Source organism: Taeniopygia guttata, chromosome 17 (assembly GCF_048771995.1).
Source record: "Taeniopygia guttata chromosome 17, bTaeGut7.mat, whole genome shotgun sequence".
Taxonomy (NCBI): Eukaryota; Metazoa; Chordata; class Aves; order Passeriformes; family Estrildidae; genus Taeniopygia; species Taeniopygia guttata.
The window spans coordinates 7,463,408-7,491,218 of NC_133042.1; the positions used below are offsets into that span (position 1 = coordinate 7,463,408).

At 39.6% G+C, this 27,811-nt stretch overlaps 1 protein-coding gene across 4 annotated transcripts in view; it reads right to left on the reverse strand.

Moving 5' to 3' along the window:
* AK8 (adenylate kinase 8) overlaps nt 1-27,811 on the reverse strand; it is a 63,806-nt gene that overhangs the window by 29,935 nt on the left and 6,060 nt on the right. The window contains exons 3-11 of one of the 4 annotated variants that reach the window (XM_072936733.1): nt 27,431-27,480; nt 26,625-26,738; nt 24,710-24,784; nt 21,158-21,226; nt 15,216-15,297; nt 13,621-13,692; nt 12,844-13,044; nt 10,001-10,132; nt 7,733-7,822 (exon numbers count right to left, since the gene is read on the reverse strand). In XM_072936733.1, the coding sequence (XP_072792834.1) occupies nt 7,733-7,822; nt 10,001-10,132; nt 12,844-13,044; nt 13,621-13,692; nt 15,216-15,297; nt 21,158-21,226; nt 24,710-24,784; nt 26,625-26,738; nt 27,431-27,480 (885 nt within the window). Of the gene's footprint in view, nt 1-7,732; nt 7,823-10,000; nt 10,133-12,843; nt 13,045-13,620; nt 13,693-15,215; nt 15,298-15,395; nt 15,437-21,157; nt 21,227-24,709; nt 24,785-26,624; nt 26,739-27,430; nt 27,481-27,811 lie in introns of those variants that run through there. The other 3 variants (XM_030286763.4, XM_030286764.4, XM_030286769.4) reach the window with 3 other exon arrangements.

Here is a 27,811-nt window from a genome sequence, read left to right on the forward strand (position 1 = left end):
GGCTCTCAGCCCCGCAGGATTCGGCTGCTCCCGGGATGTTCCCGGTGGTCCCAGCCCCGCAGGATCCCGGTGCTCCCGGGATGTTCCCAGTGGTCCCAGCCCAGCAGGATCCCGGTGTTCCCGGGATGTTCCCGGTGCTCCCGGCATGTTCCCGGGGCTCTTAGCCCCGCAGGATCCCGGTGTTCCCGGGGTGTTCCCGGTGGTCCCAGCCCCGCAGGATCCCGGTGCTCCCGGTACGTTCCCGGTGTTCCCGGCACGTTCCCGGCCCGTTCCCGGTGTTCCCGGCACGTTCCCGGTACGTTCCCGGTACGTTCCCGGTGTTCCCGGCCCGTTCCCGGTACATTCCCGGTACGTTCCCGGCCCATTCCCGGTGTTCCCGGCACATTCCCGGCCCGTTCCCGGTACATTCCCGGCCCGTTCCCGGTACGTTCCCGGTGTTCCTGGTACGTTCCCGGTGTTCCCGGCCCGTTCCCGGTACATTCCCGGCCCGTTCCCGGCCCCGCACGGCCCGGCCCGTTGGCTGTTCTCTGTCGCCACCCCGCGGTCACGGCGGGCAGCGCAGCCGGTCCCGCCCCGCGGGCAGCAGCGGCCGCGGCGCCGCCGAAACGTCGGGAAAAATTCGGAATTCGGGGAAAACGCGCCCGCTCCGGACGTGCTGAGGCTCCCGAAGCCCCGACAGCGCCGGACTGAAAACATCTCCGGTTCTACCGGGTTTGAAGAAGGGACAGCGAACACCGGCACCGCCGCGGGTCCGCAGCGCTGCGAGCACAAGGCGGGATGTGATCCGCCAAAGGGACCGTTCCTACAGAAATCCCGTCTCCACTCGCTCGTCTGACACTGCTGAGAAGGGCTTCTGTAAGAATCGGACTAATTCTTTTGATACAGTAAAACAAATAATGCGATAAAATATTTAATTTCCACCTCTAACGTATTTTTGCTTGTTAGAATATATTGAAACCAGTCTTTCCTGGTTTTTGTTGTTCTAGGGTTTCGGGAATTTAAAACAGAAATTAGCTGTATTAAAGTGGAAATGGTACTATTCCTAAAGCAGGTACAATCCCAAATTATCGATTATATATAAACATAAACTATATGACACAAGATCAATTAAGACTTTTAGAAATTCTTCCTCATAGGTATCAAACCAGAGATTCAGGAATCTACATCTAATCATATTTAGTGATGAGATTCCAGCCCCTTACACCACTTTACCTGTTAGCAGCAAAGGAAATTCAGTCTAAACTGAGTATCCAGCATGCAAAAAAAAAGCTTTTTTCCCACTAAAAACCTCTGTGCTGTTTTCTATGGATTTGCCTGATGGCCGCGGCTCCCAGGGAATCCCAGGTCAGGATCCACACACTGGGTACCCACCCACACTCCCTGCCTGGGGCTGGGCTCCAGCTGAACGAGGCTTTCTGCCTCAGTTTACCTGCCTGGGAGACAAGAGCTCCTCTGAACTGTCTCACAGGGATGTGTCTACTCTGAAAGTTTCTAAAACCAGTAACAAAATGGATATTTGTATTTCTTTTTACTCCTTTTGTTTCTACAGAGAGACTCCAGTTGGACAGAGAACAACTTACACTTCAAACCCATTGAACTCATTTCCATCATCTACCAAATTCCTATTGCCTCCTTATTTCTAAAAGCACAGCTCTGCTGAAGAACACAGCGTGGAATTTGACCTACAAACCCTTCTCGACAGTGATAATAATAATTAAAAAAATTAATAAATTGATCTGATGAACACAGTGAAAAACATTGTGGCTTTTTACAGCAAATGCTGCTTCCCGTGGGGTGAGAAGGGAGGGTGCTCCTGAAGGAGCTCCTCATCCCCACCAGGGCTGCCTGCTGCCACCTGGTGCTCCAGACCCCCAAAAGTGGGATGGATCCTGCCCTGTCCTCTGTCTCCCCTTCTCCAGACACCTCCCAGCCACATTAAAGGACATTAAAAAATATAAAAGGATACACAAAAGCTGGTTGGTGTTTTCCTAGTCAGGTTGTTTCATACAGCAGCCTGGTTCTGTTTGTGTTACACCCCGTGAAACAGAGCCAAACTCAGAATTTTATGGTAAATTCCAAAAAAAGGAGGATGTTGACAACATGGAATGTGCTTTTCCTTCTTGGCTTTTGTATAAAGATTCCTATGATATCCCCACCTCAAACTGAAAACCACCCAGAATTCAGGTAAGCAGCACTTTGGTGAGAACACAGTGCTGCAAGAAAAGGAAAGGAAAGGAACCCCCAGTTCCCTAAATTTTAAAGAATAACTGTCAGCAATGAAGATCAATATAAATATAAAAGATTAATACTTCACATTTATATTGTACTTTGCATTTTAAAAGCCCCTGACAACCACGAGGCCCCAAATGGCCAAGGGCCACATTTTCACTCAAATCCATGAGGGTTTGTGGAACAAATATTGGAATATTGATCCTCCAGCAACAGCAGGAATGGTGAATATCACTGCAAAACCATCTTATATAGGCAGGACCATATCCATGAACTGACTGATTATCACAATTGCTCCAGAAAACAACTGCACTCCTCTCTTTAATCAAATCCCATTTATTTTGCCTGGTCTGGCTTCCAGGGTTGGCTTTTTAGGGTGGATTTTTTGGTTGTTTTGGTTTTACTCCAAAGTGGGGTGGCCTTTAAAAATATCTTTGTAGACCAAGGCTCACTCCAGCCCTGAGTATCTGCCAGACAGATACACCAATCTGGATTGTGGAATAAAGAAAAAGACATTCTAGATTTTCAAATAAAGGAAAAGGGAATTCTGATTTATCATCTTGCAGGGATTCAACACATGAAAAAGTAAAACTCAGGGAAGAAAATTACAACCTACTGCCCATACGTCTGCATTTAAAACTTTGTATTCTACAAGCTTGCATCTCATATAAAAATACGGCCACCTAAAAGAGAAAATAAAAAAATAAATTTTATTATGTTCTCTTGACCACCAATTTTCTCCTAGTAGGAAAAGAGACTGATACCTATTTTCCATAAAAAAACCTTTGTAGCAGTCCCAGAGGAAAAGTCAAAAGTTTGACTTGAAAAACGGAGCTACTTCAAAAGCATTGTCAAACAGAGGTGAAGGTTTCTTAAAAATGCATAAATTAAAGTGTGGTGTATTCATAAATATCTCTGTAACTTTACACAGTTTATTCGTAAGCAAGGTGCACATTTAGGGGAGCTACAGAATTGCTGTAAAACTAACTTAAATAAAGTAGAAAATCGATTTGTTTATTAGCTCCTGTTTGGACTCTGTGTGTGTGTGTGTGAAAAATGAAAGAAAAATGGAGAGTTTTTTTCAATAATAAAAAGGGAGTTGCACTGCAGGGCCCCTAAAGCTTGTGAAAAATTAAACTCGACGGATTCAAACTGTCCTATTTCCACTTCAAAAGAGAAGAGGCACTGAGCTCTTCCCAACTTATCTTCAAACGCCCAGCACCCTAGAAAGTTTCTTTAAAAAAAATAAAGTCTCTAGTTCCCCCAAGCACTGTACCCGTTACTGTAGCTGCTGTCTCTCCCTCTTCTAATTATACCCATGTGAGTCTATTAATCAACTTGTAAATTATTTAGAGAGCCATGCGCTGTCTTCAGCCAGTACAAACACACTGCATGCAAAGGCTTGCTGAAAACCAATGGAGCTCCCAAAGGGTCTCTGCAATGTTCAGACAGCTTGCAGCTCGCCAGTACAGCACTCTTAAAAACAAGAAATAACACCGAGCTTACCCCCTCAGATATCAAGATTTACTCGTCCTTTCAACTCCGAAACTCTCGGCGAGTTTTTAACAAAGAGGAGCTGCTCTATTGTCAAATCTGTGTTTCAGGCTCAGTGATGAGAATATTAATTTGATGTAAAAAAAAAACAAAACAAAAAAAACCAAAAAAACAAGCCAAAACAAACCCACCCCGCACAGAGCAAAGTGTTTTCAGTGAGACTGTGATCACAATCACCAGGGGACCCCAACTTTCAAAAGCACCCCTTTAAAACCACTGCAATTTAAAATAAGGGGAGATCTGTGTTTGTACAAGTAATAGTTTTTATTAGAAAACAGGAGAAATTAGGGAATTCCAGATTTTACCCCCTATGTGCAGACTGCCATTGGGGACAGCTTCAGATATTACAACTTAAAAAAAAAATAGAAAAAGGAAGAGGAAAAAACCAACACAGATTGTGTGTGTTCAGCTCTAACAGGCTGCAAACAGTGCAACGTTCTGTGTGTTCCATGAATCAGTTCTCTTACCTCCTGAATCTTCATTTTGGTGGGAAAAAATCCAATCACCCAAACTAATAGTAGTTCTCCCAGCTGAAAAGCAGAATCATACTGGTTTGGGAGTGTTTTGGGGTTTTTTTTTCCCTTCATGCTGCTTTCCTGTCATCTCACTTTTCTTGGCTCTATTTATTACAGCCTCACAAACAGATATATTAATTAGCAGTGATCACTCCATGCCCAAGCAAATGGTGTGTGCTGAATTTAGCATTATTGACCAAGAGTTAATCTAATTGTGTTAGGGACCAGAAGACTGGCCTTAGACTCCAGTGTTGGTGATTTTCTGCCCTTAGTATAGTTAACAATAACTACCCAGTACTCAGTGAAACCACAACATCCTAAAGGAACAATCTCTGCACTTCAGACTGGTTGTCCAAAGCAAAACTCAGGCAGAAACCTGTCAGGCTACTGAACTTATCACCAATAATGCATTTTTCAATATCTAGTGTGCACCTATTGTAGACTAGAATGTCCTGGGAATTAAAAAATTAATGGGCTCAAAAATATCTATGCTGCCTTCATTAAGTGAAATAAATCACCATATACAAAACATCAGAAAATACAGACAGTGGGAATACTGGGTTGCCTTTTGGGGTGAATAACAGGATTGTCTGGGCTGTTCCTGAAATCCATGAAGCAGGAGTAGAGGAAAAAGAGCACAAGGAATGTGGATGAATCCTAAAGCCATGAAGAGATGTGGGTTAGCCAAGCAGAACTGGAGCAGAACAGGCAGTGGGCAGCCTCAGTAACTCAATAATGAGTCAGGCAGGGCTTTGAGCTCTTACAGACCACAACACACCCTGTTGGCACATCTTAAATGACTAATTGCGTGCAGTCAGTGGTGTCCACAAGAAGAGAAACACACTGAGATCAGTCCCCTGGGGGAGCATTTTAAGAATATATGAGGCATGTCCTCAAGCTTTTATGGCACTGCTTTCATTTTGACAAGTAATGATTGGAGAACAACATTTTTCCTGGTCTGCCTTTGGTTCCCTTGCTCTGTGCCAATGTCACTTGCATGATTCCCCACCCACAGGAACAGCTAAGCCTCTAAAAGCCAGAAATGCAATGAAAAGGTTGAAGTTCTAATTGCTTTTCCACTTACAACACTGTCTGCTATTGGCTACACTGAGTTTTTGCAAGTGAGATTTTCTGCAAACTGACTGCAATCAATCACAGGAGAATCTTTCCCCTGTTTTAACATGGGCTGCAGCAAGAGAGCAAAGATGCAAAGATTCTTTGCCCACCTTTCCTCTTCCTCTGTTATTCCATTTTCTCCAAGCCTCTTGTGAGGGCAGTAATGAATTCTTGTTAGTGTTTACTAATGTAAATTCATTCTTTGTTATCCCTGGGAGAGGAAGATTAGCAAAATGACAGAACTTATTATTTCTGGTTTTGCTGGATGATATTTATCTTTATTCAGCCCTTAATTTTGTGCTGTGTCCCACCAAATAAAATATATATGTGCATATCAGCAAATCTAAGGGAGAATTTTTAGCATAATGCACAGAAATACAGTTATGATCCTTATTAATATTCAGAAGTGTTGTACAGCTTTATCTGTGTATGCTGTATTAAAAAAATTAATCTAAATCTGAAATAATTTCTAATTTGGAGGAAGAAAGGAAATACAACTTCAATTTCATTTTCCTGAAATGAAAGCAGCTCCCTTGGACTAAGGATGTGCATATTTTTAGGACTGGCTAAAAATTATGATCTTTGCAATTATTTTACTCTACTGGGAATGCATCTCCTTTAAGGAACTTTAATAGTTAAGATTAAGTTTATAAAACACACAAAGAACATTTTAGTAAAGGAAGCTCTTAAAGGAGCTATCTTGGAATAAACAGATTATCCAAACTCCCATCTCAGCCACAACTGAAATTTAGAGAGTGAGGTATTTACAGTCCTCCTCTCCACAGAGATGAGCAGACAGTGAAATTACAGCATGCACATAAGATTCTGAAATTAATGGATACCATGAAAGACAGGCCTAGAGGCTAAAAGGATCATCATGTGGGAGTTAAACTGCACTCAAAACCAGCCCCAGTTAGGTCAGGAAGGAATTATTGCCACACCTGGAGACCCTGGATCCCCTGCACACCACACTCTGACATCTCTCCCTTTGAGTTAAATACCCATTCTGGGAATCTCTAATTCATAAAATCCTCTCCTAGATGTCTGTGCCCATTCCAGAGGACCCAAATTTTCTCTGTCAGGCTGCAGAGACTCCTGCTGCCCACCCCTAAGCCCCCACAGCAGCTCTCAGTGCCGTGAATGCACTGAGCTGGGGAGTGAATCAAGAATAAATGCAATCCCTGCACTGGAGATGGAGTTCAGAGATAAAATCCCTGTGCCTTGATAAAGTGCCTGACAGAGGGATGGCACCCCCAAAGCTCCAGGTTGCCAAAGATCTTTTGGAAAGGCCTGGAAAAGTCCTGAATCTCTGGTATCAAGGGAAGCTCAGCTAATTTTAAAGGCTCGTGTTTCAGAACTGTCTAATTCAGCCTCAGAATTAAATTACCGTGCAAAAAACAAAGGAGATTTTCAAGCTTTTCACCTTGCCAAATACATTTCTTTGCTAAAAATAAAGGACAACAAAGATTTCTCTTTGCTCTGGGGGGCTTTGCTCAAAATTCCATTAATACTGAAGTTTAACTGAGATTTCCCCATCTTCAGCACGATTGTCTCCTGGTGTTTGTACCACTGGAAACCATTTGGGTTGTTTCCAGAAACAGCACAGGAAGTTCCTCTTCCAGGCCATTGCAATTTGGCAAAATAAACATTCTTCCACCCTCCTGCAACACGACTTCTCCTCTTTAATTGCAGATATTCTCTGATTTCTAATACCCACCACACAGACAGCAGGACAACTGTAACAGCTGCTGCCCTCAGGAGCTCACAGCATTTATGATTTATCTGAAATCCCTGCAGAAATCCCAGCAAAGTATACCCAACATTCATGTGGCAGTGCCCTCCCACAAGCAAAAATGCTGATAGAAATGGAGTAAAAAGAAACTTTAATTTAAAAATATTTACATGAAAGTAGAGGAAACTATGGCAGCATTCTAAAAGTCAACATCCAAATATAAAATGAAACACAAATATTATTGTGCTTTGAAAGCAGCTTGACACAATAGTGTGCTTTAAAAAGAGTTTGAGCTGATACCAGAATTCTTATTTAGATTTAGAGATTAAAACATGGAATTCGGATTTCAGAATGTGCACAAGAAATCTGAATTTAACTGGAACAGTGAATATTTGCTTTATGGATAGAGAAAAAAACTTAGAAATCTAACATCTGTTATGCAGTGCTACAAATCCCATGAAATAAATGGACTTAATTGACCTTCAGGCCACTCTGAACAGAATCTGACCAACAAAAAAATCACTCACAATTTGGTTTTTGCTACAGATTTGTAACTCCAGTGTAATGAGACAACAACGTGCCCTACCTGGGCATCCACTGTCAATGTAAGGCTTAATGAGTTCTCCAAGTTTTGTGTTGTCTGCAACAGCTTCCTTTAGCAGTTGCCCACAGCAAACTAACAGGAAGGAAGAACAAAAAAGACACAAGGTTAAATTTTAAAAAGGAAGCAACAAAGAAAAGAAAAGAACCCAGAAGCTGCATACTGGAATAAGGTCACTGAATAAAATAAAAGTTGTATGTTTTTTGAGTTTGCTGTTAGGGGTTTTGTCGGGATTTTTTGGCCAAGCAGAGTGAAAAGCAAGAAGATTGAGAATATGGAATGAAAAAAAAAAAAAGAATATATTTGGCAAAGAACATATTAAAAATGGAGAGAATTATATTAAGCAAATATATTTCTGAAATAACAACTCAAGGGATTGCTAGTGGCTTTCACTTTTTATAAACTTGTAATTACTGGATAAAGTTCCAGCTGCTGAACAGCATCTGAACCACACTGCTGGAGGTGCAGCATAATGCTCAGCTCAGGAAGGGCCTCCCTGGAACATTTAATGATCATGTAAGGATTACATTTAAAAAACTCTGCTAATGCAATATTATCATTGATTTCAAACACACAGAGAACACCAGGAGATGCAGATTTCAGGTTTGAGCCAGCAGAGCTGTACATGAAATATTCGTGTTTTGGGCTGCCCAGGTGAGGGAGGGAACCAAGACATGGAGAGGTCACACAGCAGCAGAAATCCTGGTTACAACTCCAATTATTTTTGGTAAAAATATTAGCTATAGGTCCCCCTGGAGATTATTTAATTAATAATCCTAAATTGATTCCTTTCTTCCTGGAATCAATAGCACTGACAGGAACTGCCTTTGATGGGAGAATGTGGAGCCCTTAAATCAGTTTATTGCTGTTAATCACACTGCCAGCCAAAGCTGGCAGTGCTCCTGGGACAAAGCTGATCAAATTCAATATTTAAGTGACAATTTGAACAATCACCAGTTGTCCCGGAGAAGCAAATTCATATTCATAATAAATAGTGTAAAAAACACAACAGAAATCAGTGCACAGACCCCAATTTAAGACACCTAATAAGTACACACCTAAATTCAATCCAATTCATGAGACTATTTAAATATAGATTTAAATTTTTGAGCTTGAGCTTCAAACCCAATGGCCTAATAGAAATGAAGTGTATGCTGAATATTATTCAGAAAAATGATGGTCTTCTAACTCTGTATTAAATACTTAATTCTTCTAATATTTGGTTTATAGAATACTTAAAATAAAATTCAACATATGGTAAAGCACTGGTAATGATGTTTAATAAAAAGAGCTGCAAATCTCTCATAATGCAGTTACTTTGGAAAAAAAAAATGCAAATTTTGACCTAGATGGAACACTATGAAACCTGCAGTTTTAGGAAAAAAAGTTGAAAAAAAATTCAAAAGGACAAGAACAAAATAATTTTTAATACATTCAAGCATGTTTTGTTTTCTTTAAGCCAATTACACAATTACTAAAAATACAGCTTTGAAAAAATCTACAAATATTTAGTTTCTCACATGAGTGTTTAAAATACAGCAATGGCACAATAACTGACAGCAGAAATATTCTATCAAAACTGAATTTTGCTTAACTAAGATGATGTGACTAATCAGCAAATTTTACAGCTACCAGACATTTGTTCAAAACAATTTATGGTTACTCCACTGTTAGAAGAACATGGAAAATATTGCACTGACCATATCAGCAAGCTGCACTTTTATATACAGAACTTTTTCACATTTAATGTTAATCGTGAACAAGTCCCATGCAGAACTTTTTGGATTTCCTTTAGAGAAGAAAGGAACTTTAAGTAATTCCTTCATTTTCTCACACATTACTTGAGCTGTGCAGAGCCTGAGACCTCGCTAAAGTTCAGAGTGAATTCTGTTTTAAAAGAATTCTGCCCCAATTTTGGTCAGAGAGCTGAAACTGAAATCATTACTCATAATCCACTGATCCACAGAAGAATTCAGAGAACTGCAGGAGTCTAACAATAGAAAAATACAGATGTAAAAGGTATAAAAATGATGAAATTATGACTAAAAAAAACCTCAGAGCTGGTTTGTCACAGCATATATACTTAGTTTACACTTCTTCATTCAAATACTTTTCACTCTCTTCAATAAATTGACATCCACAGCAACGGACAAAGAGAGACATTTTAGAAGCAAGTAAGAAAGACAGAAAAATAAATGATCAAAGAGAGAGAAAGGGGGAATTGAGCAAAGTGCATGTTTGCTGAGAACTTACGGTTGATAACATCATATTTCTGAGCTATCAGTGCTGCCTGCAGGCTCTTCCCACTGCCTGGGGGGCCCAGAAAGAGAATCCGGGGTGTAAAGGGGGCAGCAGATCTGTGCCTGGTTTGGACAAAGGCAAGCACTGCAACAGGGGAGAAAAGCAAAAATTACAGGTTTTAACCCATTGCTTAAAAAAAGATTATATAATCATTGATTAACTATTATCTGCTTTAAAGGAAATGTTGGTCATGGTTTATTTTATCATTGAAACATCCTTTCTGCACCCAAAATCGGGACACTGACAGAAAATTGTCCTATCAGCAATTTACTCTGAGAGGCATTTTAGAAATCTCACTATCATTACACTCCTCTTTCTTTCATCAGTGCCTGTCAAACCATTTTAAAGAGCAGATTCAATTAATAATTGCTCTCTTACCATGTTGTTTTTAGCAGAAGTAATTTTTGCTTGATAGCTACAATTTTACCATGCAAATTATAGAAGGCTGTAATTACATTTAATACTTTCTGCAGTTTCTGAACAAATATTTAAGTGTAAAAACTTGAGATGTTAAATTAATGACATTTATCCAGCTGTGTGTGATTAAGACTCCTAATTACAATATTATAGACTTGTAGCACAGTGTGTCATGACACTGCTCAGCCTTGACAACACAGAACTGAGTGTGGATGTTTTATTCTTTTACCCATCCTTTTTTGTGTAACTTGTAAAGAATATTTGAGCTTCTCTGCCTGATTCCACTCATTTGCTGGACACCATTCTCCTAAATTTTGCTTCAAGCAGGAAATAGCACCTTCAGGTCAACCTGCAGGTTTGGAAAGACCAGGGGACATGTGAAGCATCATCAGCATTACCACATTACAGAGACCTGGACTTTGTTACAATCCCAAAAAAACACCTGAGAGGTCACCAGGAAGCCAAAAAATGTCACAGCATTGGCAGTGAGGACAAATTGGGATTGTATTTGGGCATAGCTGAGCCCATCTGATGGCTGAGAATGCCACGGAAGGGAGCACCTCAAGCCATGTAAGTTTTCCAGGCATCAGGCAAATGCCAAAATGAAACTTTTTGGCACTGATCCCACTTGCCATGGCTGGCCATGAGCAAAGCAGCAAGGACACATCTGCACAGGCTCTGATTCCCCTGGGATTGCAGTGGATACAACCAAAGGGGAGCCCAGACGAGCTGCAGCCTCTCTCAGTTTCTGTGAGATCTTCAGTTCCAATAAAACTCTCTAAAGAGTCTTTGTAATTAAAAAAAAAAAAACAAAATAGGCTAAGGAATAGGACAAATTTAAACATGAGTGTTTGTATGAGTCATGAGCTATATTAAAAAAGCAGAAAAGGATTGGTGGGGAACATCCTGAGGATCAGGATTTTAGGGCCATTGTCAACACATTGCTCTGTATCAACAATTTTTCAGGGAATCCTCCCTTAGATGCTTTGGTATGATTAGAAAATCTTTTCTAATAAAGAAGTACCTCCAGCAAATTCAAATTTCTACATAGTAGCCCTAAGTATTGAGAAACTAAAACTGCAGCCACATGGGATTGTCTCCATCTCTTCCTGCAGAACTGGAATCCTGCATTGGGTGTCACTTCCCACATCAGGGCAGCAGCAACTGCATTCAAGTTCACAACATCTTATAATTGTGTGAAAAAGCCCACAATACTGCTCATATTTATGAGAGATCTCTTTTTCTTTTTTTTTTTCTTTTTTTTTTTTTTTTTTATGTTAGCTGGGGCAATAAAAATCTAAACAAAAAACCTGGAAAATCCTACCAGAAAATAGTGTTTGTTGACACCCTGAGTATCAGCTACCCAAGCAGTGCTCCAGTTATTCTGAACATTTTCCACAACCCAGTGTATTGAAAAGCACAAACATTACAGGCAAAGCACCCTGCTTACAAATGATGCTTAATTTGCAGTAAATAACCAAGTTAATTAGGAGTAATGATCCCCTAGACAGTCTCCACATCTAATTATTCTTTAAAAAAAAATCTGGCTGCTTGATGCACTGCAGAAAAAAGATCTAGAGAGGATTTTTTCATTCCAGTTTTCAATTTATCTCACTACATTATTAATTAATAATAATTAATATTCAGGCACTCACATTTTTATTTACAATTCAAGGCATGAATTCTTTATGAATGATGATATGAACTTTTAAATTTAATTAAGTAATTTAGAGGTAATTAATGTGGAAATTCAGAATATAAACTTCCTACTTGTTTATCTTAAAAGTGCAGCACTTGTTATTAAAAAAAAAAGACCTTTTTGAGATGCAAAATTACTGGGATATAAGAGCTCATCTGCAGACTGACAGCTACAAAGTACATCACTTGGTCTTTCTGGCAGTTTCCTTATTCTCTTCTAGAAGGATCAACATTAAAAGTCAGATTGCATTACAGTCAAGCAAAGGCAAACAAGAAGTGATGAACAGGAAAGCTCCCAGCACAAACAGCTTTTAAACAATGAAATGTTCCCAGCTTTGAACTACTCCTCCTTGTTGCTCTCAGACTTTGGGATGTAGTGGCCCTTTGGGAGATGAACAATTGAGCCACAGGGCTCCCTTTTAGAAGAGACACTCACAGAAATGATGGTGACATTTGCTCTACTGAGTCAGCTCCTCCTTGGCAGGACTGAGCTGAGAATTTCCTGTTATCTGCACTTATTCCAGTAAAATAATTACCAGGAACAGCCCAAATGCTGCTCTAGAGAGAGCAAAAATCAGCTGGGAGCCATCTGTGCTGCCTAATGCTACAAACTGACTCCAGCAGCCAGGAGCCACCCCTCAAACAGGACTTTCTCCACTTGCCCCAAAGCACATATTTACCCTTGGAGAGAACATCCACGGAGGGCTGGTCTGCATTGATGGATTTCAGAACTTTCTGGTAGATGTGGAAAATATCTGGGAAGTTCCTGTGATATTCCAGCAGCTTCTTGGACACCTCCTGCTCAGAGAGGTCTTCTGGTTTCACCAACCTCTGCTGCACCAGGGGGTCACTTGGCCAGTCAAAGGTTGTGTGGAAAACCTCTACAGGGAACATGGTTAGGAGCTAAGAGCATGATTTAGTTAAGAATGTCCCTCTTAATTCCACTCCTCAAAACATCCAACCTGATTTTTTTATTGAGCAATGTCAGGATTTTATCTCGTGATGGATAATTGATGATAAAATTCAACAGACAATACAGAGCTGAGTCTATTTTACAGTTTATTTAATAGAAATGCTTTTCATTAACCTAATGGAAATTATTTTATTTAACCTAAATGAATCCTTGCACCTCAGAAATGAAGTAGGACAGAGCAGAGATGCAGAGCAAAATTATCAACTCATATGGACAGATCTAACCTTTAAATATTCTGTACTGCCATTGTCCAATGTTTGCAGCCTCAATACTGAGCTTTTTATTTTCCTGTAATTTATTGGCACTGAAAATAATGTAATGTCAACAAATACCACTTCCAAAAATCTGAAATTTATAATTACAGATTCCTACAAGTTCTTAAATTGTTCCCATTTAAATTTTAACCCCATCAGTAGTACTACAACATTTCTGAGACCAAGCACACCGCAGTCTGCAGGGGAGGTCAGGAACAAACATACTGCACCTTGTGTGAGGGGATCCAGCCTTTTCCCACCACTCCTCTCAATCAGCACAGTGTCTGGGGCATAGAGCATAACTAGGCAACAAAAAGGAAAAAAGAAGAAAAAATTTAGAAGTGTAGCTCTTGTTAATTATTTGCTTTATTCCCTGTAACTGTTCAGATGTATCCTACTATTAAAGGTGGCTGAATTAATCTCGAGCACATTTGCCTCATTCTTGTTTCCCAGCATTATCCCTGCAAATATTTTACTTCATTTTAATCAGAATTTTGCTTCACCTACTAAACAATACAGTGGGATAAAATACCCATGAATCCAGTACCCATGGGCACTAACTGTCCCCATTATCCAAAAAACATCACCAGCAGCAATAAAAATTTGTCTCTGGAGCCTCAGACAGAAGTTCCCACTGAGCACTCAAAACTGATTCTCTTCTACACCACAAACATTACTTTTTACCCAGGTTCTTTGGTGGCGACACCAGTGAAACGGATTTCTTTTTTTATAATCTCACAGAAAAGTGTTCAAACTTGATTAGAAAGCATCAAAAGAGGAAGAACCTGTCAGTTCCCTGGGTTGCTTTTGGCTAATCATCCTTGCAGTTAAACACTATAATTTAATTACTATTTTCAGTGCATTTGATTACAGATTTCAAACAAGTTCTTTTTATGACTTTCTTCTCTGTATTAAATGGCTTTTTCAGGCACTTTTCTCCCTATTAAGGTACTCACACACGGTAAATCTCATCTCCTCTCAATCTTCTTTTTGATTAACTAGACAGGCTGAGCTGTAAGATTCTCATTCAGGTCTTGGTGGCACAGATATAATTGTGAGCAAAACTCAACTTCAAATGTTATTAGGTATATTAAAAATACATGCAAGTACTAGACATTAAACATTTTTGCCTAACTCTACTGCAGTCATTCTGAGTTCTTCATTAACAGTTGAATATCATCCAAATCAAATCTAAAGTGACAATTCAAGTTGGATAAATTCTGTTCACTGTGCACTGGCAAGTTCTGCATTTATCATTTCACACTGCATTCCACACAACTGCAGTAATTTTTTTATATTCTAAATAGGTTCTTTAATTTGGGACAAGTGGCTTCTCCTGTATGGCAAGGGCAGCTGTCAAGATCTGCAAACATTCCTCCCAAAACCAGACAGAATCCAGCCCCACTCTGAATGAAAGGTCAAACTAAAATCATCATGTTTCCACTTCACTTGGTGAAATTCACATTCCCTAATTCAACAGAAGCATACATTTGTGTTTAGCAAATGAGGAATTGGTTTAGTCTAAGAATAAAAACTGATTTTTAGGGATGGAAGTCAGGAGCAAAGCTACTTGTAGCTGCTCCAAAGCACTTGGTGTAGGGTCTGGAATTTACAGAGCTCTGACGTGGAAGGAGAAAAGGCTGTGAAAGACAGGGCTTAAAGTCTCCCAGGTTACCTCAGGCTTTCAACCCTGCTGAAATATTCTGCTGTCTGGTGACTCTGTCTCCAGCATTGGTATTGAATTTATTCAGGATTTTTTGAGACAAACCCTTCTAGTCTTTCCTCCTGGATGCAATCAATCACACCCAAACCTTGTACTGCTTACCAACATGCCTAGGAAAAATGCCAGATGATTGCAGCATCCATGCCTGCTCCTGGTTTTCAGGAAAGCCTTCCAAAATCCATCCCTATTGAACAAAAACATGAAACAGTTATTGATCCTGGAAGATAAAAAAAAAAAAACAAAATTCATACTAAATCTCGGTGCTGTTTACACAAAAATTACCTCATTCTGATCCCTTCACAGCACAGTATTTCTCATGGATGCTTGTGAGAGAAGAAAGAAAACATGGAATACTGATATTTTTGAGAAATGCATGCATTGATTCCATTGCCACACAGCAATGGGAACTTACGGATTGTAGCAATGATTTTTTTTTTCATGTTTCAATCTTAAAAATAAAAACAAACCAGCTTCTATCTCGAATAAAAACAACCCAAAACAATTTCTACAGTTTTGAAATATTCAAAAAGATACCAACCCACACTGTGTATATATATATATATATATATATATAAAAAAAAAGGAGTTAAACAAATTTAAAGACAGATTTAATGCCAAGAATACTAAAGGAAAATATGCATGCTTTCATTATTTTCTTAAATTATACAGGAAAACTCACAGTAATGGAACCAGTGCTCCCAGAGCTAATGAAGCAACAGAGCAAAAGAAAGAAAAAAGAAAAAAGAGCCTTTTGCTCCCTTAAGTCCTTGTTATAGCCAGCTAAGTGTTGGATTGAGCATCTTTAAAAAAACATTTACAGATCTGTGAAATACCGACGGAGAGCTGCAGCCACACTCAGTTTTTGTCTGATGCAGTATTTGAAATCTAATCCACTTCCCAGGCTCACACCTGAACCTCCTGAACTCTCCCTAATTTATCTGTTAGTTGCCTGAGCACACAAGTCCTTGCTGTTCTATCCCACCCCTCAAAATAACTTTGTGATACTGCAGTAAATCTGAGAGCCATCTTCTCTGGGCTGAAATAAAGGAGATATTTTAATATTGCATTAGCTGGCAATCATTATCCTCTCCCATATAAATCTGGTGCTCTGTCAGTTGGGGTCCAAAGGTTCTCCAAGTATTTCAGGGAAATCTATCTCCAGGACTTCAGTGGGAGGGAATGGACCATTCCAATTACACAAGAAAATAGAGCAGACTATTTAAAATTCCTTAATTAGCTTGGCTTCAGGAACATGTCATCCTGCTCACAGATGTAGAAAATATGAGACTCAAGTAACTGCAAGCCATTTTTGCCACTCCCAGTGTTTGCTCTGCCAAATTAGAATGAACCACTGGCTAAGGTCACACAGGTGTTGAGAAATCAATTTATCCCTTGGGACTTGCAGAAGGCAAAGCTGAACAGTGTTTATAGTGCTATGCCAGGAACTTCAGTGCTAGTTTGGAATATACTGTGTACAAAACACACATATATATAGGCCCAGATCTTCTAGGGAGAAATGGCATCTGAGGTCTGATGGCAAATAAATCGATGCCAATTTACACAGACTACAAATCTGGCTTATTTTCTCCACTCTGAATGCAACATGTTTGGAAACTATAACAAAAAAAATGAAAAAAAACCCCAAACTAAAAACCACCCCACAAAACCTGAAGTCACTACTGCTTATGGCTCAAATCACATAAAGTGCAACAGGCAGTAAAAAAAATACTGTAACAATCCACAATCCATGATTTTAATAATCCACAACAAACTTCAAGAGGTTTACACACAAATTTCAAAGGCCCTTAAAACAGGCAATAAGCAATTTTATAGCGAAAAGTTTGAGCTATTTAAGAAAACAAAGCTCAATAAATAGCTCCCTGCAGAAAATATATTTTAAGGCATTAAACAAATGCAAAATCAACACACAATACAAAAAACAGTGAGCATTTTGGAGCTGATTTCCAAAGGTCTCCGAGTTGCAGGGTATCAGTCAATCCCTAATTAGAATATATTATCCATCTACTTGACACTTCAGTGAAATGTCTATTCCAGCACAGAGCTGCAGCTTTGTTCAGAACAGGTTTATTGATATTCTGCTGCATTCCCTCTCCATACCCCCAGTGGCTTGGTTCTGTTTTATCACACATCAAAAAGGCCGTATGCTCAGGGCACCCCATGCACAGCTCGGAGCTGGAGGTCTGAACAGCTGCAAGTAGTGTGGTATCACAGGAGGGACAAGCTCCAAGCAGATGTCACAGATAAAATAAAAAAAAAAGGGGAAAAAAAAAAAAGGGAAAAGGGAGTGTGGCTTGGGAACAGAACAAGAGGAAGCAAGACACAGAAGAACAAGACCTGACTTAAAATATGCCTATCGTGCTTTATGCAAACACTGGTCTTTTTTTTGCCCTCCTGACTGTCATTAAAGTGTAATTAGTAACTTCACATGGTAAATTTGTTTCTTTAAGAAGTCATTTATTTTTGGTTCTTGGTAGCAGTAACCTTCTATCCAGGCACGGATTGCATCTTATCAGGCCAAGGGTGGAACAAAGGCTAAAAGTGAGAAATTCCATGGTGCCTGCACTCTGTGGCCACTGCTCCCTCTCTTCCAGCTGGGAACCTTCCTCCTGTCCCACATGAGCCCTGTAAACAGAGATTCTGCTGCTGCCTTAATGCCAGGTGAGCTGCTCCTTGGAGACCCAGACCACGCTAAAAAATCAGCAGCAAGGAAGCACTTTCAAAGCCATCACTTTCCTCTCCAGATTCAGGAATCTGGAGAAAATGAAATGCTGAAGGTCATTCCCAAATGTTCATCTTCCTGCTTTGCTGGCAGTTCTCTCAGCTATGATACCAAGCCTACAGACTTTCACACTTTCCACCATAATAATAATAATGACTTGGGTATTCAAGTTCCCTCCTGTTATTTGACCTGTACATCCTCCATATTTATTTTTTTTTAAATTACCAAATCCAAAATTGACACTGCCTTTGAATAAAGAAAAAGAAACAGCAGAAAGGAAGAATGCTGAATTATGTGGCACATCAGAAAAAAATCTCAGCTAGAAGCACAAAGGTCATGAATACAGCTGGTTTTAGGAAAACAAGCAATCACAACAGTTTTTCAACATTATTATTGAGTGTTTTTTGAATAAGTATTACATGGTTTTCATTCCCAAATAAAGAAAGAGGTCAGCAAATAACACACACAACAACAAAACAAACAAAATTTATCAGTAATAGTTTTGCCAATATGGATCTAAAATTCTGGAGATTTTCAGAGCACAGCAGACTGAAGAGTGCAGTAGAAATACTGACAACCCAGCTCTTGCAGCCCATCAACATGAGCAGTATGGATAATTGAAAATGCTCAAACCTTGCCAAATTTCCCATTAGAAAAGAACCTCTTATGCCCCACATGAGTTCTGTCACTGAGGTAAGGTGCAAAGATGTCTTAAAAAGTTCCTTTTTTCTCAGAAAAACAGAAGATGTGGTGAATGGACAGATTCTCTCCCTGGATAAATCTTTGTACCATCACTTTCTTTGCAAGGAGTTTTACAGAGAAAACATTATTACCCTTAGCTACCAAGGTAAAACCAAAACAACCAATCAAGGTAAAACCAAACAGAACCAATCAAGGTAAAACACAACAGAGCCAATCAAGGTAAAACCAAACAGGACAAATCAGGTAAAACCAAACAGAACCAATCAAGGTAACACCAAACAGAGCCATTTTTCTCTTTGCCTTCCCTTTCAAGGGCAACCACAAAAAATCACCAATCTCAAGTCATTTTGCCACTCTGTGAATCACTGGTCTAAGCTTAGTTTCTAAAGATCTTAACCCTTCCAGCTTTTCCTCAAACACATCCTGAGCAATCTCTCTGCACTGGCTTTCTCCAGCTCCATGAATTCCCTCCACAACCCCAGCAGTCAGAGGGCTGCAGCCAAGCTGTGCTAACCCTGCAAGATGAAAATTCTGTGTATCAGCCTCACGAGTGCCAGGCTCTACCATAATGTCTGCAATAAGTTTCCTGTGTGTGCTGCAAGACCTCCCCACCTGATCCTGACTAGGTTTGTGTTACAAGAACACATAACACAGGGCCTCAGCAGAGCTGTTGATCAATAAAAATGTTCTCCTTAGAGAATGCCAGTGACATCTATAAACCTGAGAGTGTCAAAACAACGGCACAAAAAATCCTGTATTCCTACTGTCAGTGGGATGAAAGCTGTACAATTAATGCCAAGCCAATGACACCACAAGGAGAAATAAAACAAACAGCTGGTGGTACTGTGGTCCAACATGCTGCTCCTAATCTGTGAACATTTCCAGTGAAAACATGCTGACTCATGTTTTGAAAGAAATGGCATAAATCTAGTCAGTGATGGAAAAACCCTACAGCATTAATTCTGTTTTGAGTTACACACAGAAAATATTATACTTAAAATGCATAGATCCCCTTTCAGAGGAGAAAATATTTTGTGGTCACTTGGTGTGTATCTATCTATTAATGTAAAGATTTTTAATAAGCATCACACCTTTGAAAAACAAATCCTATGTTTTTCCTAAAACCAGTTGAAACCTCAGCTGGGTTGATAACATCCACTCCATTCTTGCTGAATATCAGGGAAGCTTCATAAAGGTTTTTTCCCCTCCTGGTTCTGTAAGACACCCAGCACTGATTCAGTGTTGATGGTGATAACAACAGGAACATAAAATGCAGGCAGGACCCTGCAGCTGTTGGCATTTTAACCACCTTGTCACCTTACTCATACATGACTAAATACTTGAAATAACTCACTGAGGGATCCTTCCCTCATTATTAACAGAAGAACTAAAGTCATGCCAACAATTATAGAAAGCACAGGGAAAAAAAAAGATGGAAAATAAGGTGGATACAGCCTGTGGAGAGCGATGGATTTTGCCTGTACACTGACAGTAAACTCACTTTAACAAACACTGGGAAAAGTAGCTACTGAAAACATATGTTATTTTAATCAGAGAAAGAGATCTATTTGAAAAAGAAGCATTTCTGAGAGGTTTTAGAGCTCTTGTTACAAAAGAACTAAAAATACCACACAAATGAAGAAGGCAGTATACAACATGGAGTTTTAAGCAGGTTCTCTTGCCAGCTGGAAGGCCTAGATCCTGTGTGCATTTATTACAAATAAAAAAATACATTGAGTGCTACCAGATATGTAATCTGGAGTGCTATAATGTGCAACACAAGTAACTATAATGAGTTAAAATGAAGTAAAATAGCTCAGGTAAAAATACCTTCAAGGAAAACCAGACAGACCCATATAATTCAAGTACAGTGAACAGCAATACAAAAGTTAAATTCTACTTTGTAAATTCAACATTAATAGGTCAATTACAGAGTAAAATCTCCAGTGTTTTATGAAGAAAAGCTGATACCATTTAGGATTTCTGCAAATCCCTTTACTTTTTCATTCTAAGGATTAAAAAAAATCATTGTTTCAGGCTCTCAGATGATGAAACATGGAGGAAGATGCCACAGATTTGAACACAACTAAACCTATTCAGTTGCCTCTTTGTGTAAGCTAAGAGTGAAAATATTAATTATTACCCAGAAGACAATATATTCAAATGCAGCGTTTCCTAATACAGGAAGAAAAAAGAGACACAACGAGAAATAAATACAACAGAAATTAGTAACATTAAGCCTCTTTTCCTCCCCTTTCCTCAAGAAGAGCCAAAACCTTAACAATATTGATTTCTATCTATTTTCTGTTTATCTTTTTTGTCCACTCCATCTCTGCCAGTTGCCCCAGGCAATCAACAAAGCTCTGCTTGTTCAGCCTTTGATCATCTCCGTGCTGGAAGATTAGCATATGCATACTCTCATCCTCCCCTTTATCCTGTTAATAAAGCTCCAAACTCCCTCCGCTGATGTTCAAGAAAGCAACCGGCTCGGGAGCGCCGATGATTTGCCCCCATTCCCTGCTCTGCACAGGACTTGGAATGCTAAATACCAGGCAGGAGTTGTGTAAGTGCTTATCCAGCTCCTCTGAGGAGCAATTCTTACTTGTTTGATGCAGTCCACGTTTGACAGACGTTCCTGGATCAGATTGGCCCAAAGCGCGTTGGGAATTTTCTAAAGAACAAAAAAGGAAAAATAAAAAAATAAAAAAAGAAAAGGGCTGAATATTCATAATTGAGTTCAAAAGGAAATTTACCATGCAGACACGTTGTGGTGAAAGGTGAAGTGAAATGTCTTCTTGGAAATAAAGAAATAAATAATTCCGTGCGAGTCCCGGGTCATTAACATGAGTTAATGACAAAGAGTTAATAAGGGCACAAAAATCAGTGTTAAAGGGAAGCTGAGCACAGAGCATGAATATCCATGGGGGTTTTGCACACTGACACACACATTGGACATCAGACCTGCAAAGGGATCCAGGAGAACATCACATCCACAAAGCATCCTTTGAACCACAAGGGTCTGGCCCTTGACTGCTCCATGTGACAGAGGGCTCAGCATCAGGGCCACAACAGAACCTCAGACACTGAGCAAACAACACAGAGAGCCTCATTTTCAGGAGATTTGGTTCATACCTTCAAGTAACTCGCATCATCCAAAAGGTTTATTTAAAATATATTTTACAGTTGAACTTAGTTTATTTTTAAACGCTGTGAAATGGGATGGAAACTGCATCTGCCAATATTTTCAAAGAGCTGTTTACTTCTGTGACTGCTGCTTTGCCCATCTCTGGAGATGTTTCATAAGAAGGTATTTGCTATGTGACAGAAGAACAAAGTTCCTATACAGATCAGCACCCCTCAAAATTTCTTCCATTGTATTTGGTTTCCTAACAAATCAGCAATACTCTTCTTTCCTTCTAGTAAGAATTTGCTCCACTAACCACTTTCATTCTAGGCTGAACTTAGTTAAACTCTGAGTTAGCCAGTTTAAATCAAAGTCTAAACTTCTGTCCATGCAGCTCATAACAGCCATTAATCACTTCACTAAATGCCTTTCTTATTCATTCTGTCATTACTGGTAAAATGAATACTTGGGAAAAAAGCCAACCTGCAATCAGATTCTCTACCTCCCAATTAAACTAAATTATCTTTCACTTAACAATGTGAGCTTGACTCTCTGTTTCCTTTAGTTCCATATCCTGTGGCTTCTGATGTCTTTTTCCTAACCACTTGGAAGGGTATAAACCTAAAAAGGAGTATTTCTGTAAGCTGGGACAGGTAAATAGGGCAGGAATCAGATGCTTGTCTGGGTTCAAGATAATATTTTAACATATTTTTTCCAATCACATATTTTTTTCCAATCTACATATTTTTCCAATCTAATTGCCACTAATTTTTAATAATTAGGCAATTGTCTTTTAATAAGACAATTAATTACATTACTGATCAACTAATCCTGGGAATCCTGGGACTCATGGCATCTGGAAAAAATATTCTTTGGAGCAACTCTTTGAACTTCAATTCATACAAGAAAATCTGGCTGATGATGTGGAACGATTTCATAAAATCATCTTCATTAGATGACGAAACAATTTCCCAAGGAGTGGTGGAAATGGTCCCACAGAAGGCACTTTGAAGGAGGATGGAGAAAGTGCTCCAGAACACAGAGCAGAGCCCAGGTGGCCCAGGCAAGGCAGGCTTTGCTTTTGTTTATCCCTTTTGTCCCCAGCTCTCAGTGCCTCTCCTCACATCAGCCGTGCAGGAGACAGCACTGGAGCAGGTAGCAGAGCAGGAGGGAAGGGAATTGCTGGGTTTGTGGAGAGGCAGCAGGTCCCCAGGGTGCTTTGTCAGAGCCTCCTGCAGCCCCTCGCTGCTGGAAGCTGTCACCTTCCAAAGGGGCACCACGCTGCTCCCAGGGCCAGCCAGGCTCTGCCTGCTCCTTTCATGTGTCATGTCAAACCAGGCTGCACGCTGCTGGGGGCTGCTCTGCTGAGCCTTGCCAAACCCATTTAAACCAAATTTATCCTCATTTCTCTCCGTGCAGTGCTGCTCCTACTCCTGCCTTTGGAGCGGGGTTTGCTGCACAAAAACAACCACGGACACACATTCGGGTATTTCAGTGCTTCAGCTCCTTCTGCTCTCTGTGCCTCAGTCCCAGTCTCATTTCCTGGGCAGTTTTTCCTCCACTGAGCAGTGGCCTACAAAATAATTTTCAATGGGTTGCTTGCAGAGTGCCTAATTATTCCACCAGAAATCAGGAGTTCTGGTACATATCAGAATTTAGAATTCATCTCTCATAAACACATAAATATATTGTGAGCCTGGGAGACGGGATTACACTTCCCAGTGACACACATTTGGTAACAGCCAAACCCCACCTTACCCACAGAGCTGCCCCAACATTCAGTGCAGGTAAAGGAAAAACTGCTGTGGGATTTTGCTCATGTTCAGACCACTTTTCTACCCACGCTGGTTTAATCACTATTTCCATATTTGCTGAAAAACTGTACCCACTTATGATTAAATAATTCCACGTTATTTCAGGAACAGTGTACTTCAATTTCCATTCCTGATCTACTCAATTTTATTGAGTAGAATAAATTGAATGAATTTTTTCATTCCCATTTAATAAAATTCCCACACTTTTTTTGTAGGGCAGCTTTTTCTGTAGACATTTTTCTTGGAAGTTTTGAATGTATTTGCTCTGATAACAGCTTCATCTAAAAAATTCTGTCTTCCCTAAATTGGCACCTTGGAGAGAACAGCAACCAAGTTTAGAAACTTACTTTAGGATCCTGAGTATCATGAATGTTTAGATTTAGTTTGTTCAGATAAATACACATAAAAGGCTGGTCTTTTTTGGATACACAAACCTGGAACAGTTTCTTTTTGTTCCTCCAGAGTGGCTCACCCTGGAATAGATTGGAATGCTGGCCATGCATAGTTAAGGATGCCTTGGATTTATTTTTCTCTTTTATTTTATTTATTTTTAAAAAGCACAGGGATGTGACACAACTCTGGAGCAGTTTTAAGTTATTAAGTATTATGCAAACACCTTAACTGCAATTTAGTGTAGCATTAGCAGCACACCCATCCCACGAACCCACAATTACCACAGTTGTTTCAACTTCTTATTTTATCCAGTTAACAGGAAAAGTGAAACATGCAATAGCTCATCATTAGATTTCACTATAGGAAAACCTGAAGACGCTTCCTATTAACATTATAATAACTAGAGATGAGGGAATAATTTGCAATGATTTATCCAAAAATGTAGCCTCTTTTTCTGTTCATGGAATATTTATTGGTAGCTTGTGGTTCTTCAATTTACTGAATATTCAAAAATATTTTACTTCTTTTTGGAGTATTTTTTTACATGCAGAATGATCCCGTTTTGCTTTGAACACTCAGTATTTAAAATTCACTACCTGAGCTGTGCTCATTAGTAAGTGGCCAGGTATGTGTGGGTGAATGATTGCTTGTCCAACTTGAAAAATGGAGCTTCAGAGAATAATAATGGATTTTAAAAGTGCCTTCCATGGCTTTCTGTGCCAGGAAAACCCAAATGCTTTAATGGGTGAACACAAAAGAGATGAAAACTTGGCTGAAGATGAGTAGGTAAAATATGTGAACAAACATTTGTAGAACTATTTACCCAGATCCAGTGACATTGGCCAAGTGACCTCAAACTGCCTGCCCGTGGCTTTGGGGTTAATGCAGCCACAGTAGCCTTTGGTGGGAGAAACACCATTAAATTGTGCTTATGATCTTCACACCAGACTTCCAAAACACACAACCTAAGCTCCTGCTTTTCCTCTTCATTTATTAAATTGCTTTGGCCAGGACCACAACTTTTTGATGCCCTTGTTAGATCCAAACTCATGTAAAAGCTCTTGTTCTGCTCCTGAACAGACATTCCAACCTAGAGGAACCCAGGAGCTCCCTCCTAATTCTAGGAAATTACATTCAAAGAAACAAACTTGTATAAAACAACAAAATTATTTAGTGAAAACCTCCTCCTAGGGTCTAAAAATCAAATCCAAAGTCAAACCACACAGTGCTGAACCACCAGCAGCCCCTGCTCTGCAGGCCTTCCTCACTACCTGATTAGCCTTGACATTTTTGACTTTCATCTTCCACACCATCCATCTTTTTAAATCAAATAAGCCCAAAAGGACACCCTTGAAAGTGCATGTGTATAGTCTGAAATATGTTAATAATTACAGTAATTAAACCAAAGGGAATTTTTGTTTTAAATTCTCCCCCTCCAAGTATAAATTTATGAACCTATCAAAACAATCTTTAATAATTAGAACTAAGATTTCAAAGTACATATTCTCAGTAAGAATAATTCTATATCACCCCAGCCAAATGCAAACATTTTTGCCAGTGAGTTCAGGGAGTTCAGTGAACTCTTTCCTCTCAGATCTTGAAGTGTGTTACTTGAAGCATCTCCAAACTTCATTCACTAATCCAATATTTTATTCAGTTTTATAACCACTATTTTAGCCTAATTTTCTAAGGAAAAAACCCTAATCTGTGTATCACACTGTCTGCCATCTCAGCAAATTACAAATGTGTTGGCCAATTCCAATTCTAAATTGGATTTAGCAAGGGTGTAGAATTCCTACAAACAGGAAATTGCTTCAATTTTATATGAAAATGTGTCATAAGTGACAAAAAACCTCAAACTAGTGGACTTGTTAGAGAAAGTCACAAAAAAACAGACTTCTTCCAGTCTATTTCTCATGGTTTGCCTTGACACTGGAGAAAGGAATCAGCCAAAAAATCATGAATCAGATGCTTCTCTGTACTCAAGATAACCTTTCAATGTATTTTTTTCAATATATCACTGATTTTTAATAATAAAGCAATTAATTAGATTACTGATCAACTAATCCTGGGAGTCATGACACCTGGAAAAAACGTTCTTTGAACATCAATTAGGATGCTCACAATAAATGGATTTAAAAATCTGACTGGAGAAACTCAGGTGCACAGAATTGGGGAAAATTCAACAACCTGAGTCAGCTGCTCTTGCCTCAGCTTGAGAGCTTCCAGGGCTGTCAGGAGCTGACTGGATTGTCAAGCTCCTTTTGAGTTAATGCACCAAGTAAGTTATTTGTGTCATGCTACAGAGAAATCAAGCATGCACAACTAAGTAGCACTGTCAGATCAAAAAAAGTTCTTTGTGTACTTATTTTCCAGAGCATTTTGTACCAAAGGAGACCTCAGAGATTAATGCTTATTTTATCGAGATTATCAAACATGCCCAGATAGGAGACACTGTGTTTAATAATACAATGAACCTTTCTCTAGACTGGATTGTGCATTCCTGGATTTTCCCCAGTTTTGCTGCTTGTTCCAAGGTTGGTATTTCCAAGACCTCCTTTACTTTGGATTGTCTCCCCCTCCTGCCCCTGCTCTGTGTCCTGACACACCAATGTACAACACGGAGAGAAGAGAGTCTTTACTCTCATCTGCTCAACTCAGCAGTGGAAATCATGGGAATGCCACAAAATTCCTGTTTTGTGACACAAGAACAACTGTTATTATATTCTCTTACACACCTGGTTTCTTTCTTTATATGCCTTTGCTTCTTCTGTCTGCATTAATACTTCCTTGAATAACAAAGTCTCCTGAGAGACACGTATGGCATTGAAATGTTTACAAAGCCACATTGCCTGAGGGGAGAAAAAAAAAAATACAGGTTGAAATATTTGGAAAGAAAATGAAGCAATTTTTTTCAGAAGGCTGCAGAAAGACAGAGCTTTCCTAGCCATGCATTTACGTATACAGACATATATAAGCAACTTTAAGTAGTTTCTTATAAAGATGTTCAAGAGTATCCAGCTTTGAATAATAGCTTTTTCATCTCCTGTATGTTAACACAGAATTTAAAGAAGGAAATATTCTTCCTACCATCCCTCACCAGCATCACCTGTTTCTGAGGTTCAAATGCAACACTGACCTTTGCATTTAAGCAGTGCCAGTGGACATGAGACAACTGACCATGCAAATGGAAAAATTCACAGCAAGGGAACACCGCAAATGTGTAATTAACTTACTTCCCCCAGGCTCATTAGTCCTGCTAAATGCTGAGAAAACAATGCAGGCAGAATTCTGTTGCATTCCAGTAGTTTCACTACTTCAGTGAGTTCTCATAGATCTCACTTGAAAATATCTGTTTAACCTGCAGTGTAACACCCAGGTGTAGCCCTCAGGAATGCCACCCTTTAATCTGTCTTGTGTTCATCTAACACTTGGATAAATCTCAACATTCTTCTCCCAGAATAAAATTCTCCAAAATGCTGAGCTCAGTAGAAAGGAAGAGAGTGAGTGGGAAGTGCTACAACACTGAGGGTAAGGTACTCACAACTGTAGTTTTCCCAGAAGCAGGTGGACCAAGGACACAAATTCTTGGAGCTATGGAAAAAGGATATGCAAAGGTCAAGGTGCAGAACAGCAAAAATCCCCTCCAGTTTCCTACCCTTGTATTGCATAATATCAATGTAGCCACCATGAAACAATTATTTCAGCTGGAAAGATGCCTCAGTGGAGATTTCGGGATTGGGCTCCACTGGGAAAAAAAGGAGGAACAGAAAATCAGTGCCAGCTGGGTCCTCCTTTAATCTCCATGGTCAATGGGATTAACACTCTAACCATGCCACTTGGAGAGATATATGAGATATGTATATCTCAATCCATTTAAACACATGGAGAGTTTAGTGGGTGAACCATAAACATTTCCTTACCT